Here is a 15531-nt window from a genome sequence, read left to right as displayed (position 1 = left end):
TATCTTAGAATCCTTCGTTTTAGGTTGTGCTCAAGCGACCTGCCAAATTTGAGCCGAATCGGTTGGCCGTGTCTGAGGCCTTTCCCTTGTGAGTGAGACAACTTGTCATACGTCCACAGTATTTCTTGCAAGGTGGCTGTAAACATGTCTAATGGAATGGGACTGATCATGTTAAAGTCTAGAACAGTAACATACTGTAATGCATTGCTTGAATTATGCTAGACGGTCGGTGTGGCCGTGCGGTTCTAGGCGCTTCAGTCTGGAACCCCGTGATTGCTACGGTCGCAGGTTCGAATCCTGCCTCGGGCATGGATGTGTGTGATGTCCTTAGGTTAGTTAGGTTTAAGTAGTTCTAAGTTCTAGGGGACTGATGACCACAGATGTTAAGTCCCATAGTGCTCAGAGCCATTTGAACCATTTGAATTATGTTAAAATGTGTAGAGTTCCATAATACATAGGTGACCTACCTCTCTAGCAGAGGGAGCTAATTTAAGTCTCTCGACCTCTTCAGGTGCTGGCAAAGCTGAGGCTGGGATGATGTATTTGAAACATCTTATGTTAAAAGCATTCCATCCAGTGGTATTAGATACAGTGAAATCGTCATTGCCGAATACATACAGAAGCTTGTTATACTTGGGGCTATCTCTTCGGCGTACGCTTAACAGCTCCAGCTGTTGAGATTATTCACATAATAGCTCACTGAAAAACTGCAGATAAGTACTAACTTTTAAACTAAAAATAACTGCACTAAGTAAACACAACTTCGGTGAAATTTTATTTACTTACTTAAGAGAACTAGACAAGATTTGGTGGGGAGGTATAGTCTGTCTGTAAACTGAAAACTGAGCAGCGCTCATCGTGGGGGAAGTGGCCTTTTCAGAAGAACACGACAACTGCCATACGCAACGACTAAGCATCAATTTCCGGTCTAGCAGTGTAGAAAAATATGCAGAGATTAAAGCATATTCTGTTCTTATGCGTTTCTTGTGTTAGTATTATTAGGGAATCATATCTACGTTCGATGTCGCGTTACGCATTTTGTGAAAAATAAACATTCCCATGTAATGTCTGTACAATGTGTTGCCAGGTGTGCTGCGAGAGCATCGCTATAATTTTGTGGAACACCCTGCAGTTGCTTCTACTGAAGTAGTGGGGTAGAGAGAGTTGTGAATCGCTCGCTCGGTCTTCAGGTCGCAGACCTATGAAGGAGGGAAGTGCGGTGATATACCTATCCACACGCTTCGACCTTCCACCCACTTATACATCCAGGACACAATTTATCCGTAATGCAGCCCTATTCCACTTAGATGCGATGCAAACCTTTAAAATTTCTTCTTAACCCACTTCATTTAGCAATAAATATTGATTTTATACCATTTGTAAGTAGGCTGTTTAGGTTTTCTTACTGGTAACGCCACGTAGCGCTCTGTATGAAAAATCACTGGCTGTGCTGTGTGCAGTCTGTGGCTAGTTTGCATTGTTGTCTGCCATTGTAGTGTTGGGCAGCTAGATGTTATCAGCGCGTAGCGTTGCGCAGTTGGAGGTGAGCCGCCAGCAGTGGTGGATGTGGGGAGAGAAATGGCGGAGTTTTGAAATTTGTAAGAATGGATGTCATGAACTGCTATATATATTATGACTATTGAGGTAAATACATTGTTTGTTCTCTATTAAAATCTTTCATTTGCTAACTATGCCTATCAGTAGTTAGTGCCTTCCGTAGTTTGAATCTTTTATTTAGCTGGCAGTAGTGGCGCTCGCTGTATTGCTGTAGCTTGAGTAACGAAGATTTTTGTGAGGTAAGTGATTTGTGAAAGGTATAGGTTAATGTTAGTCAGGGCCATTCTTTTGTAGGGATTTTTGAAAGTCAGATTGCGTTGCGCTAAAAATATTGTGTGTCGGTTTAAGGACAGTCATGTATAATTGTTCAAAGGGGACGTTTCACATTAAAACACAATTTTTAACAATCTGTAATGTTTACAAGCCCTGCAATGCAGAGCGTATTAGTCTTAGAGAAAAAAAATGAAAATGATCTTTTTTTAGGAAATTTAATGTAGTTTAATTTTGCATTTTTAGTATGTTGTTCATGGCCTTTTATCATACCACCGTACAAAAATTTTGGACTCCACGAATTTTTCTCCTTATTTTCCTTTTTAGACATAACTACTACTCCGGTTGTTACTAGTGTCTGACAAATGGTGTGAAATGACAAAGAATGTTACAGGGAGTATATTACTTGCTCTCAGATGGGAGGCACAGAAGTGAAGGGACTACAGTGTGCTTGGTGCGCTGTATTGCGACCCTCCCTTGAGGTGGTGGTGGCGGGCAGACGTGGTCGACAGGAAGGTTGACGACGAGTATGGCTGTTCTCACGTCCCCACGCAGTCCAACACGAGGCCACTGTCGCATTCAAATGCCGCACAAATCTTGATGTTATACAATTCGACCAGCCAGTCAAATGGAGATCTGCAATGAAGTCCTGTTCAGACTCTGTCAGGTGCTGACTAACGTGGTCTCGTTCGAGTACGCGTCATTTCCGCGTCCTTCAGTGTGATAACGTCTGAAGCTGTTGACGCCACTTCTGCACTTTCCAGTCACATTAATGTAAACACCTGCATAAAACCTGAATATCATATTTTGCAACATAGTCCTTTGCGAGACGTGCAGGAAGAGAGTCAGCGAGGTTGTGGAAGGTACCGACAAAGATGGGGAGCCATGTCGACTCCACTGCCACGAACAGCTGCGATAGGTTTCTCGGTTGAGTATCCAAGTATAAATGGAGAGAAGTCCTCCGAAGTAAGGGTGATTTCAGGTGTGCCGCAGGGGAGTGTCGTAGGACCGTTGCTATTCACATTATACATAAATGACCTTGTGGATGACATCGGAAGTTCACTGAGGCTTTTTGCGGATGATGCTGTGGTATATCGAGAGGTTGTAACAATGGGAAATTGTACTGAAATGCAGGAGGATCTGCAGCGAATTGACGCATGGTGCAGGGAATGGCAATTGAATCTCAATGTAGACAAGTGTAATGTGCTGCGAATACATAGAAAGAAAGATCCCTTATCATTTAGCTACAACATAGCAGGTCAGCAACTGGAAGCAGTTAATTCCATAAATTATCTGGGAGTAGGCATTAGGAGTGATTTAAAATGGAATGATCATATAAAGTTGATCGTCGGTAAAGCAGATGCCAGACTGAGATTCATTGGAAGAATCCTAAGGAAATGCAATCCGAAAACAAAGGAAGTAGGTTACAGTACGCTTGTTCGCCCACTGCTTGAGTACTGCTCAGCAGTGTGGGATCCGTACCAGGTAGAGTTGATGGAAGAGATAGAGAAGATCCAACGGAGAGCAGCGCGCTTGGTTACAGGATCATTTAGTAATCGCGAAAGCGTTACGGAGATGATAGATAAACTCCAGTGGAAGACTCTGCAGGAAAGACGCTCAGCAGCTCGGTACAGGCTTTTGTTGAAGTTTCGAGAACATACCTTCACCGAGGAGTCAAGCATTATATCGCTCCCTCCTACGTGTATCTCGCGAAGAGACCATGAGGATAAAATCAGAGAGATTAGAGCCCACACAGACGCATACCGACGATCCTTCTTTCCACGAACAATACGAGACTGGAATAGAAGCGAGAACCGATAGAGGTACTCAAGGTACCCTCCGCCACACACCGTCAGGTGGCTTGCGGAGTATGGATGTAGATGTAGATGTAGAAGGCACGAACACACCGAGCGAGGTGATTCCATAGATTCTCTTTTGGGTTTAAATTCGGGGAGTTTTGTGGGCAGAGGAATACGGTAAACTCATTCTGGTGCTCGTCGAACCACCGACGTACACTGCTAAATGTGTGACGTGTTATATTGTCCTGCTGATAGGTGCCATCGCGCCAAGTAAAAACGTGCTGTATGTAGGGGTGGACATGGTCCCCAAGGATACACTCAAACTTGCATTGATCAATTGTGCCCTCAATAAGATCATCCACTGAAAACATTCCCGGGCCATTACGCGTGCATCTTTCCAATGGAGGATGAAACGTGATTCATCTGAAAAGGACACATGTCAACTCTCAGTGGATGTCCAGTTGCGATGCTGATGTGTAAATTCCAGCTTTCGTCGTTGATGAACAGCAGTCACCGCAGGTGCATGAACCAGACAGCGGCTGCAGAGACCCATACGCAGCAACGGTCGTTGAACGGTCATTGAGGAGACGTCGTTTGTAGCCCCTTGGTTCATCTCAGCGGTCAGTTGCTCATTAGTTAGACATTTATTCGCCCGTACACATCTCCGCAGGGTTCGTTCACCCCTGTCATCCATGGCACCTGGTGCACCACAGTTGCCTTGGGGCCGGTTTTCGATAGCGCTGTATTTCAATGCACGGTATGCTTTAACGGCGTCGGTAAACGAACAATTAACATATTTAGCCGTTTCGGAAATGCTTCCACCCTTGGCTCGAGAGCGAATAACCGTACCCTTTTGGACGTCGGATATATCGCCCCGTTTCCGCATTATGGCAACTACTGCACTGTTTTACCCGTCCCCACGAAACGCTTTATGTACCCTCCACTGATAGTGCTGCCACCTGCCGTCTGTGAGTGGCTATTGGAGGCTGATGTCGAACATCGACAGTAGTCTCACTAATGTGACTGGACCGCGTGTATCTACTAGACCTGGTGTGGTGCGCGTACTGTAAGACCTTCGGTACACACACCATCAGATTATTTGACTTGTCGCTCTAACGAAGTAGGCGAGTGTCAGCAATATGTCTCGTGGTCTTATCGTGGCGTGTTTATCTTTTGCCGTTAGGTCGGACGATAGAAATGCCACTTGCACGCTTAGAATAGCAGATTGACGGTGACCAACTTTAAACAGAACTTGATTAATTTTCACACATATTTATTAAAATAATAAAATGCATAGAAATTACTTGATTCTAGATGCTGTTTACAATTGACAATCTGAAGTTGCTTTGGTCTTGGTACGTTAATCTTATTCTCACGTATCTCTGATACTTGACAAAGTGTCTATTCATTTATCTTCATGGCTATGTACAGGAATATGATAATCTTATTAGGCGCAGACTGAAACTTGACTATAGACTGGTACAGACTAATGCAGACGCGTAAAGATTAATGCAGACTGGTGCAGACAAATGCAGACTGACTAATCGGAGGTCTGTACACTCGTTATAATACCTCGCGCGTTCATGTATCACCGCACGAGTGTGATCCGCGAGGAGAAAAGGTTCTACGTTAGCAGCAATCTCATTGGCTGCGTTACATATTAATACGCGGATCGGTGGAAGCAGAATTTGGCCCGTCTCTAACACAGCGCCATCTCGTAGTGCGGAGGCGGACGAGCGCTGCGCCTGCGCTGTTGTGCTTAGCGGGGCGCGCTCTAGTGGGAAAGTTGTGTACGCGCTGACTACGCGGGACTATGTACACAACACCTGGCAACAATGCTAAACGCGAAAAACTCTGAAACACTCTTTTGGGCATTCTACCTGTCGCATAGAATTGAACTCTGTATCATTCACGTACCCACCGCTGTTGTGTACATGTACGAAGTTACTTTGAGATCCGACCACGTCTTTTGGGTGTTTCACCTTTTTTGTCAGGCAGTATATTAATAAGTCCATGAAGTTATATTACTGTTCAGATCCTTGCGGACGGCACTGGCGGAGACAGACAGCAGGGGAAAATATCTGAAATGCTGAACGCCGATCCCAGAAGATGCTTCACAAAGGAAAAATGCGGGGTACTGCCCCCTTTGCTGAGATGAGCAATACAGATACAAGTACCAATGTAGTTGAAAAATAGCTAAAATTTCTGAAAATCTTTAAATCTCTGGAGCGGTATGGAACTCTTGTGTAGTGTCTGCGTTATTCTGGGTTAGGATACAATGTTCCTTCGGACATGCATGCATGGGGAACATCTTTATGATTTTCTTTATCATATTATATGTTCTTATGCCACAGCGTGCTGTATGCAGGTATTGTAAGGTTAAATGCAGCAGCATCAGTTCATAAAAATGTGTTGTTGTTCCATATCAAAGAAGTTTATCTCATTTCATCAAAAATTTGCTGTAAATTGCAAATACGTACATTCACTAAGATCTCATCGTTGAAAGACATAAGACGTTCGTCGATTTGAGCAAGAGATTATACCAGTCATTCACCAGTGGTGGAGACAAACTCTTTTTGTTTTCATTGTTTCAAAGTACACGATGTACCGACCAGAGAATGAGATTTTCAGTTTCTGGCAATGTGTGATGTTGTCTGCACAGGTAGCGGCGTAACGACGTACAGCCTGCACCCTGGTGTTATCGCGACCGAATTAGGCCGCCATTTAGACGACTCGTTTTTCCCGGGCCTCAGCTGGATCTTTGGCAAACTGGGCCGCCTCTACCTGAAATCACCGAAGCAGGGCGCTCAGACCACCATATACTGCGCCGTTGAAGAGAGCATCAGCAATGAAAGCGGACTCTACTACAGGTACGGTACCAATCAATTTCATTTGCATGCACTGAACATTTTTATTTTCCCTTTATTGAATTTCGATTCCCCCTGAAGGGGGCGGGCTGGCAGCAGCTTATTACGCTCTGCAGCCTACAAACTTTTTAAAACGTAAGAAGAAGATAAGAGACAATAAAAGCAGGCGATAAAACGGGACTTAAATTGTAAAACGGCGGAAAATTGTGGAAAGTTAAAACATAAAGCAAAGGGTTGGCAAAGCGAAATAAAATACACAGGAAGCAGACAGGTAACATAGTAGACAGACAATTAAAAAACATGGCGACAGTCTGGTTTCTGTTCGCAAGAGATATAAAATCACACCCAGTGACAGTATGATGTCCGTTCACAACACTTCGGAAAAGACACACGACACTGAACACCTGAACACCCACTGTAAACACAGCACTAAAATGTCAGCACAAAGAGGACACACCATAGCCAAGGGTGGATGGGGGGGGGGGGTGGACCTGGACAGATGAGGGGGAAAACAAGGAGGGAGGAGAGGAAAAATGAAAGGGAGGGAACCAAAGGAGGGAGAGGACTCATAAGGGGGGGAGGGGCAGGGCAGACGTGAGAGGGAATGGGAAAAGGCAGAGGAGAGAAATGCAAAAGGACTCGGGGCAGAGAAGGGGGGCAGAGAGAGGGAAGTGGGGAAAAAAGAGGATGGAAGGCGGGACAGGGAGCCCAGGAAAAGGACGGAGGAAAGGAGAGGGGTTGAGATCTGAGTTGACAGGAGGGATAAATGGACAGAGAGAGGGCATCATCCGGGAGGGGGAGTTGATGGAAGCCACCTTGGGAAAGGAGATGACGGCTGTAGAGATGGAGGGTAGGGGGGACACAACATTGAAGATGTGGCAGGGGGCAGGGATGGGAGAGGAGAGGAGCAACGAGGGGGTGAGGGGGATCAAGGCAGCAGGAGGTGTAGAGTATGCGGATATGTTCGAGGAATAGGAGCAGATGGGGGAAAGGAATGATGTCATAGAGGATTTGCATGGGGGACGGGAGGTGTGTACGGAAGGCGAGGCGGAGTGCGTGATGCTCAAGGATCTGGAGGGACTTATAGAATTTGGGTGGGGGGGGGGGGCAGATATCCGGGCGGGACTGGCATAAGGCGGAGTGCGTGACGCTCAAGAATCTGGAGGGACTTATAGAATTTGGGGGGGGGGGGGGGCGATATCCAGGCGGGACTGGCATAACAGAGGATGGGACGGATTAAGGATTTGTAGGTGTGGAGGATGGTAGAGGGGTGCAACCCCCATGTCTGGCCAGAGAGGAGTTTGAGGAGTCGGAGGCGGTTGTGGGCTTTGGATTGGATGGAGCGGAGATGAGGGATCCAGGTGAGGTGACAGTCAATGGTGAGTCCAAGGTAGGTGAGGGTGGGGGTGAGGCGGACAGGACGGGCGCAGACGGTAAGGGAGAAATCCAGGAGCCGGAAGGAGCGAGTGGTACGACCTACGATGATTGACTGAGTCTTGGAAGGATTGATTTTCAGGAGCCACTGGTTACACCGTGCGACAGAAAGATCAAGATGAATCTGGAGAAGGAGCTGGGACTGTTGGAGGGTAGGAGCGAGGGCAAGGAATGCGGTGTCATTGGCATATTGCAAGAGGTGTACTGAAGGGGGGGGGGGGGGTTGGGGCATATCTGCCGTGTACAGGAGGTAGAGGAGAGGGGAGAGGACAAAGCCCTGGGGCACTGAACAAATAGAAGAAAGTGTTTACATGAAGTGCTTTTACAAATAAGACTGCGAGAGGCTTTTTTCTAAGTGAATCCACAGTGCCCAACTAAGGTGATCATACTTCACCAATAACACTGAAAAGGTTCCCCCTCCCTTGCTCATTTCTTTTACATACACTGCTGGACAAAAACGTGAAGCACCCAGAAAACATGTTAAAATTAACTTTTGTACAGCTAATAAACTAGAAATGAACACAATACCCAGAAGAGACAAACCTCAAAAATACTACCAATCAGGAATATGTAAAACTAAGTACAGCGACTGTGACATGTTGTAGAACAGATAAACAGGACTAAAATTTACCGCAAGATGTAAAGAACTTATAAATAAAAACGAAAAACATCTCCAAATTTAGTACGCATTTTAGAGGACCGAGCGAGGTGGCGCAGTGGCTAGCACACTGGACTCGCATTCGGGAGGACGACGGTTAAATCCCACGTCCGGCCATCTTGATTTAGGTTTTCCGTGATTTCCTTAAATTGCTCCAGGCAAATGCCGGGATGGTTCCTTTGAAAGGGCACGGCCGACTTCCTTCCCCATCCTTCCATAATCCGATGAGACCGATGACCTCGCTGTCTGGTCTCCTCCCTCAAACAACCCAACCCATTTTCGAGGAAATCGACAATCTATAGTACACATAAACATTTATCTTTCTGTTCTCCATACACTCAAAAAACGAACCTAAGTAAACAGCTTAGAGAAAATAAAACTTTACATACATTTGGCAAGAAGTCGAAACAACGCTATAAACTAACAAAAACAAAATTGAACAAAGTGTTGAAAGTTTTGACAAAATTCTTGTTGGTCATAGATAATTAAGAACGAAAGACAATCCTTAGTGTCACATACGATATAAATCGATTTTTATCAAGGATATGAAGTGTTGGCAGAAGAGCCAACACCGTGTTGCTAGAGGAGGCCGAAATGCACGCTTTTAAGCTCACGCAGATTGGCGTGAGGTCTGGAACAAGGTAAAGTAATTATCCTATAAAGAAAAGAACGTAGTTCTTGGAATACTTAACTTTAATCCACAATTGGAGAACATCGCTCTTGTTTAGACATTAATATAATCTCAATATAACTGGTAATAGCGCCTTGCTAGGTCGTAGCAAATGAGGTAGCTGAAGGCTATGCTAACTATCGTCTCGGCAAATGAGAGCGTATTTGTCAGTGTAGCATCGCTAGCAAAGTCGGCTGTACAACTGAGGCGAGTGCTAGGATGTCTCACTAGACCGGCCGTGTGGTGGCGACACGCGGGTCCGACGTATACTACCGGAGCGCGGCTGATTTAAAGGCTACCACCTAGCAAGTGTGGTGTCTGGCGGTGACACCACAGGATATAAATTTAATAGCAAACTATGTGTGTGACATGTAACTCGATATTTTAATATCATGCACAAATATGACAAAAAAGTAATTCATAATCCAAAATAACATTTAAGATCTTATAACGTAAGTAATAATTATGTGTGCGACTAAATATTGCGCATTTATACTACACAGGGTGACTCAGCTGCCCCTGCCGATGTCGTTTTATGCAACCCACAATGGTACAGGTGGCCTTCATAACCCACGTGCGATATTTTCTTCTCTCGTTCCGTACAAGCGAACTATTAGTCCTATGGAAAAAATGAACAGGATATTTTTGTAGGAAATTTAATGCAATTAAATTTTGTACAGTGCTATGTTTACTCTAGAGACCGCAGTTCTCGGGTTATTCAAGAAAAACGTACCAAAGAGACCTTCAAACACAGCCCCTCTCCAACACACAGCCCCCCACCGGTCAGGATTTCTAGTTGTTGTTCTTGGCACTTGGCCATTGTACAAAAATTTACAACGGCACGATTTATTTTCCATATTAGACATACTTTTTGGCCTTCACTACCTGGCCTCCTGACGCCACCTGATTAGTTGAGCACATACAAACTGTAAAACTGACGTTTGTGTACATTTTACCTAACAGTTTTGTGAATCTTAATAGCATACAAGAAACAGAATGAGATTTTCACTCTGCAGCGGAGTGTGCGCTGATATGAAACTTCCTGGCAGATTAAAACTGTGTGCCCGACCGAGACTCGAACTCGGGACCTTTGCCTTTCGCGGGCAAGTGCTCTACCATCTGAGCTACCGAAGCGCGACTCACGCCCGGTACTCACAGCTGTACTTCTGCCAGTATCTCGTCTCCTACCTTCCAAACTTTACAGAAGTTCTCCTGCGAACCTTGCAGAACTGGCACTCCTGAAAGAAAGGATATAGCGGAGACATGGCTTAGCCACAGCCTGGGGGATGTTTCCAGAATGAGATTTTCACTCTGCAGCGGAGTGTGCGCTGATATGAAACTTCCTTGCAGATTAAAACTGTGCGCCCGACCGAGACTCGAACTCGGGACCTTTGCCTTTCACGGGCAAGTGCTAGTTCTGCAAGGTTCGCAGGAGAGCTTCTGTAAAGTTTGGAAGGTAGGAGACGACGCACTGGCAGAAGTAAAGCTGTGAGTACCGGGCGTGAGTCGTGTTTCGGTAGCTCATATGGTAGAGCACTTGCCCGCGAAAGGCAAAAGACCCGAGTTCGAGTCTCGGTCAGTTTTAATCTGCCAGGAAGTTTCATACAAGAAACAATTACAGCGTTGTATTCGCCAAGCATTCTGACTACGAAACTACCGTACTTGTAAGAGTTGAGTTTGGATGGAATTGCCAACGAAATTAGTTTTACCATAAAGTTTCCAAAAGACCTTTTCCTTTCATTACACTCTAGAGCACGTTTAAATTAATAATGCCAACGAAATACCGGTGACGTAATAGCTCAATCAATAGAGACCAAAAAAGGGTGAATATCGGGAATAGCTCCTGCAGTCGGAAGCTTTTGTGCAGCGGTTAGAAGGAGTGCCACGAACAGCATATTAGAAATGCTGGCTGTTTACAGATGAGTGAGAGGGAGGAGGTTTGAAGGTCAGACTATTATGTTTTTCTTGAATAACTCACGAACCGTAGTTTGCAGCGAAAACGTATCCACATTAAATTTAATGGTCCTGTTCATACGAGGGTTGCCCAGAAAGTAATGTACCGCATTTTTTTTATCTCAGCCGGAAGCAATGCTACGATTGCGAAACGTTGCGTATCTACACTCCTGGAAATGGAAAAAAGAACACATTGACACCGGTGTGTCAGACCCACCATACTTGCTCCGGACGCTGCGAGAGGGCTGTACAAGCAATGATCACACGCACGGCACAGCGAACACACCAGGAACCGCGGTATTGGCCGTCGAATGGCGCTAGCTGCGCAGCATTTGTGCACCGCCGCCGTCAGTGTCAGCCAGTTTGCCGTGGCATACTGAGCTCCATCGCAGTCTTTAACACTGGTAGCATGCCGCGACAGCGTGGACGTGAACCGTATGTGCAGTTGACGGACTTTGAGCGAGGGCGTATAGTGGGCATGCGGGAGGCCGGGTGGACGTACCGCCGAATTGCTCAACACGTGGGGCGTGAGGTCTCCACAGTACATCGATGTTGTCGCCAGTGGTCGGCGGAAGGTGCACGTGCCCGTCGACCTGGGACCGGACCGCAGCGACGCACGGATGCACGCCAAGACCGTAGGATCCTACGCAGTGCCGTAGGGGACCGCACCGCCACTTCCCAGCAAATTAGGGACACTGTTGCTTCTGGGGTATCGGCGAGGACCATTCGCAACCGTCTCCATGAAGCTGGGCTACGGTCCCGCACACCGTTAGGCCGTCTTCCGCTCACGCCCCAACATCGTGCAGCCCGCCTCCAGTGGTGTCGCGACAGGCGTGAATGGAGGGACGAATGGAGACGTGTCGTCTTCAGCGATGAGAGTCGCTTCTGCCTTGGTGCCAATGATGGTCGTATGCGTGTTTGGCGCCGTGCAGGTGAGCGCCACAATCAGGACTGCATACGACCGAGGCACACAGGGCCAACACCCGGCATCATGGTGTGGGGAGCGATCTCCTACACTGGCCGTACACCACTGGTGATCGTCGAGGGGGCACTGAATAGTGCACGGTACACCAAACCGTCATCGAACCCATCGTTCTACCATTCCTAGACCGGCAAGGGAACTTGCTGTTCCAACAGGACAATGCACGTCCGCATGTATCCCGTGCCACCCAACGTGCTCTAGAAGGTGCAAGTCAACTACCCTGGCCAGCAAGATCTCCGGATCTGTCCCCCATTGAGCATGTTTGGGACTGGATGAAGCGTCGTCTCACGCGGTCTGCACGTCCAGCACGAACGCTGGTCCAACTGAGGCGCCAGGTGGAAATGGCATGGCAAGCCGTTCCACAGGACTACATCCAGCATCTCTACGATCGTCTCCATGGGAGAATAGCAGCCTGCATTGCTGCGAAAGGTGGATATACACTGTACTAGTGCCGACATTGTGCATGCTCTGTTGCCTGTGTCTATGTGCCTGTGGTTCTGTCAGTGTGATCATGTGATGTATCTGGCCCCAGGAATGTGTCAATAAAGTTTCCCCTTCCTGGGACAATGAATTCACGGTGTTCTTATTTCAATTTCCAGGAGTGTACATTACAAGCAACGTGCCGTCATTGATTTTATTCACCGAAAGGAAAGAAACTGTCGGGAATATTCACAAACCCTTGTGCGAAGTCTATGGAGCACCTGCTATCGACAGGGCACGGAGGGTGAGATCATCAGAGAGTGGTTCAGCGGTGCTCCACGATTTGCAGCGGTCAGGGAGACCATCCACGGGTGTCACACCTGACATGTTGCAGCAAGCTGATGTTTGGTCACTAAAGGATGCCGTTTGTGGAAGACATTTTGAGGACGATGAGGAGGTGATTCACACAGTGAAGCACTGGCTCCGCCACCAGGAAAAGGATTGGTACCCACAGGGCAAACACGGCCTTGTTTCACGCTGGAGAAAGGCCATAGAACAGAATAGAGGTTACGTGGAAAAATGGGGTGTGTTGATAAATCGCCATTTTTTCGTGTGTGTAATTCTCATTATGTTCAGTAAAGAATTGTAGCAAAAAAATTAAGTGCATTACTTTCTGGGCAACCCTCGTATTTTCTGTAGGATTAAAAGTTTGTGTGTAGTGAGCGAAAGAAAGCGAAAATCTTGCACATGGTTTATGAAGACCAGGTATAACATTGCGGGTTGCATAAAAAGAAATCGGTAGGGGGCAGCTGAATCACCCTATATATAATTTGTGTGTGTGTGTCTGTACTGATAATATTTTGATTTGTCTAGGTACCAGAATGAAAATTGCACTCTGCTGCAGAGTGTACGCTGATATGAAACTTCCTGACAGATTAAAACTGTGTAGCGGACCGAAACTCGAACTCAGGGCCTTTGCCTTTTGCGGACAAGTGCTCCACCGACTGAACTACCCAAACACGACTCACGACCTGTCCTCACAGCTTTAATTCCGCCAGTACCTCGTCTCCTACCTTCGAAACTTCACACTAGCTCTCCTGCACACCTTGGAGAACTAGCACTCCTGGAAGAAAAGCTATAGCAGAGACATGGCTTAGTAACAGCCTCGGGGATATTTCCAGAATGAAATTTTCACTCTGCAGCGGAGTGAGCGCTGATTGAAACTGTGAGACGGACCAAGACTCGAACTCGATACCTTTGCGTCTTGCAGGCAAGTGCTCTACCAACTGAGCTACCCAAGCACGACTCACAACCCGTCCTCACAGCTTTAATTCCGCCAGTACCATGTCTCCTACCTTCCAAACTTCACAGAAGCTCTCCTGCATACCTTGGGTAGCTCAGTCGGTAGAGCACTTGCCCGCAAAAGGCAAAGGACCTGAGTTCGAGTCTCGGTACGTCACACAGTTTTAATCTGCCAGGAAATTTCATATATAGCTTCCGCTTGAGAAAGAGCCAGCTCTTGCAACCACTAGTGATAAATAAAATATAAAAAAGGTCTGATGGTGTATTATTACAACATTACACATTTCATGCAATTGTTTTGAGGCCGTGGAACCGTATACGTAAGGAATATTGCAGAATTTCCGTTTTTGTATAGCCTTAAATTAAAATTATTTTGACACGTTTTTGTTAGGTCGCTTTCTTGTCTTTGTTCTCGGTCAATACAAATTATGCAGTTGTTTTTTAACTACCTTCCCAGAGATCTAGAGGCTTGAAATTTTAAGTGTCACTCAGAACTGGATGACAATGCAATATTAACTTGCTTTCTAGTAGGTCCATTCAGTAGGAGTGGGAGTATGGGTGGAAAGGTTTGGTAACGCTTGACATCTCTGCTGCCCTGCAGGACTGGCGTATCATGTGGGCAGTATCGGAATGCGATAATATTTCAGGCTGTGTTAGCAAACACCATCCTGTTCACCGCACACAGGTGAAGACTGACCAGACAGACTGTACCTGTGTGTGTGTTGTTGCAGTGGGTGCAAAAAGGCGTCGCCCACACGGCGGGCGCGGAACGCGGAATCGGCGCGCCGCCTATGGGAGGAGAGCTTGCGACTTGTCAAGCTGAACGACTGGGACCCCTGCACCGCGCCTGACGGATCGCAGCCGCTCTGAACTGCCCCTGCACCACGTCGCCAACTACCATCTTCTCGCCGCCATGCAACTAAGGCGCTTGCTCTCTCTCGTAAATCACGTACCTTTACTTCGGTGTAGAGCAGCATCACTGTCCACGCAATGTGGACAAGCATCATCTTGTCACCATACAGCTAACTTGCAACAGGAAAACTTGCTCTCTGTCGTAAATCACACGATTTTACTTCGATGATGAGTAACTGCTGCTTGCGAGACAAGACACGAGAATGAGATTCCTGCCTGTTTTCATTTTGTATTCGTATGATCAATTTTTCAGTTTAAGATTCGCTATTGTCTTGAAAGACTGTTTTCAAATAATTGTCTTGCTGGAGTTGGAAGCTTCTATTGACGTTTTTTTCTGAGAGTTTGCGAATTACATTTACGTTTTTTAAGCTGCATCTTCTGTGAACACAATATATTTCTTTTTCATATTTTTTATCGAACATGTTTCGATACCTGTTTTTCATTTTCAAAGGGTCTCGCTTTATTTCTGTAAAAATGTTGTACAACATTCGTTGTTGATTTTCTATTTTAGGCCTATAAACTATAAGATGTGCATTTTTTTCTTTTCTTTTGGTAGCTCATATGAAACTACATCAACTGGGAATGTGTGTTTGTACAGGTTGACCTGCTTTTTTGCATTTTTATGGCTTAATTGCATGTGATCTGCTATGTATTCGGAATAATATGCTTAAAGTAAAAAATATATTTTGCTGTCTTAGAAATTTTTA

General features: G+C 46.1%; 1 protein-coding gene across 1 annotated transcript in view; it reads left to right on the top strand.

Moving 5' to 3' along the window:
- Positions 1-15531, top strand: part of LOC124555745 (retinol dehydrogenase 13-like) — a 50321-nt gene extending 34790 nt beyond the window's left edge. The window contains exons 5-6 of the mRNA XM_047129769.1: positions 6289-6496; positions 14644-15531. Coding sequence (XP_046985725.1) covers positions 6289-6496; positions 14644-14782 — 347 coding nt within the window. The 3' untranslated portion in view covers positions 14783-15531. The remainder of the gene's footprint in view (positions 1-6288; positions 6497-14643) is intronic.

The sequence above is a fragment of the Schistocerca americana genome, chromosome X (genome assembly GCF_021461395.2).
Source record: "Schistocerca americana isolate TAMUIC-IGC-003095 chromosome X, iqSchAmer2.1, whole genome shotgun sequence".
Taxonomy (NCBI): Eukaryota; Metazoa; Arthropoda; class Insecta; order Orthoptera; family Acrididae; genus Schistocerca; species Schistocerca americana.
This window is presented reverse-complemented; position numbering and strand designations above follow the sequence as displayed.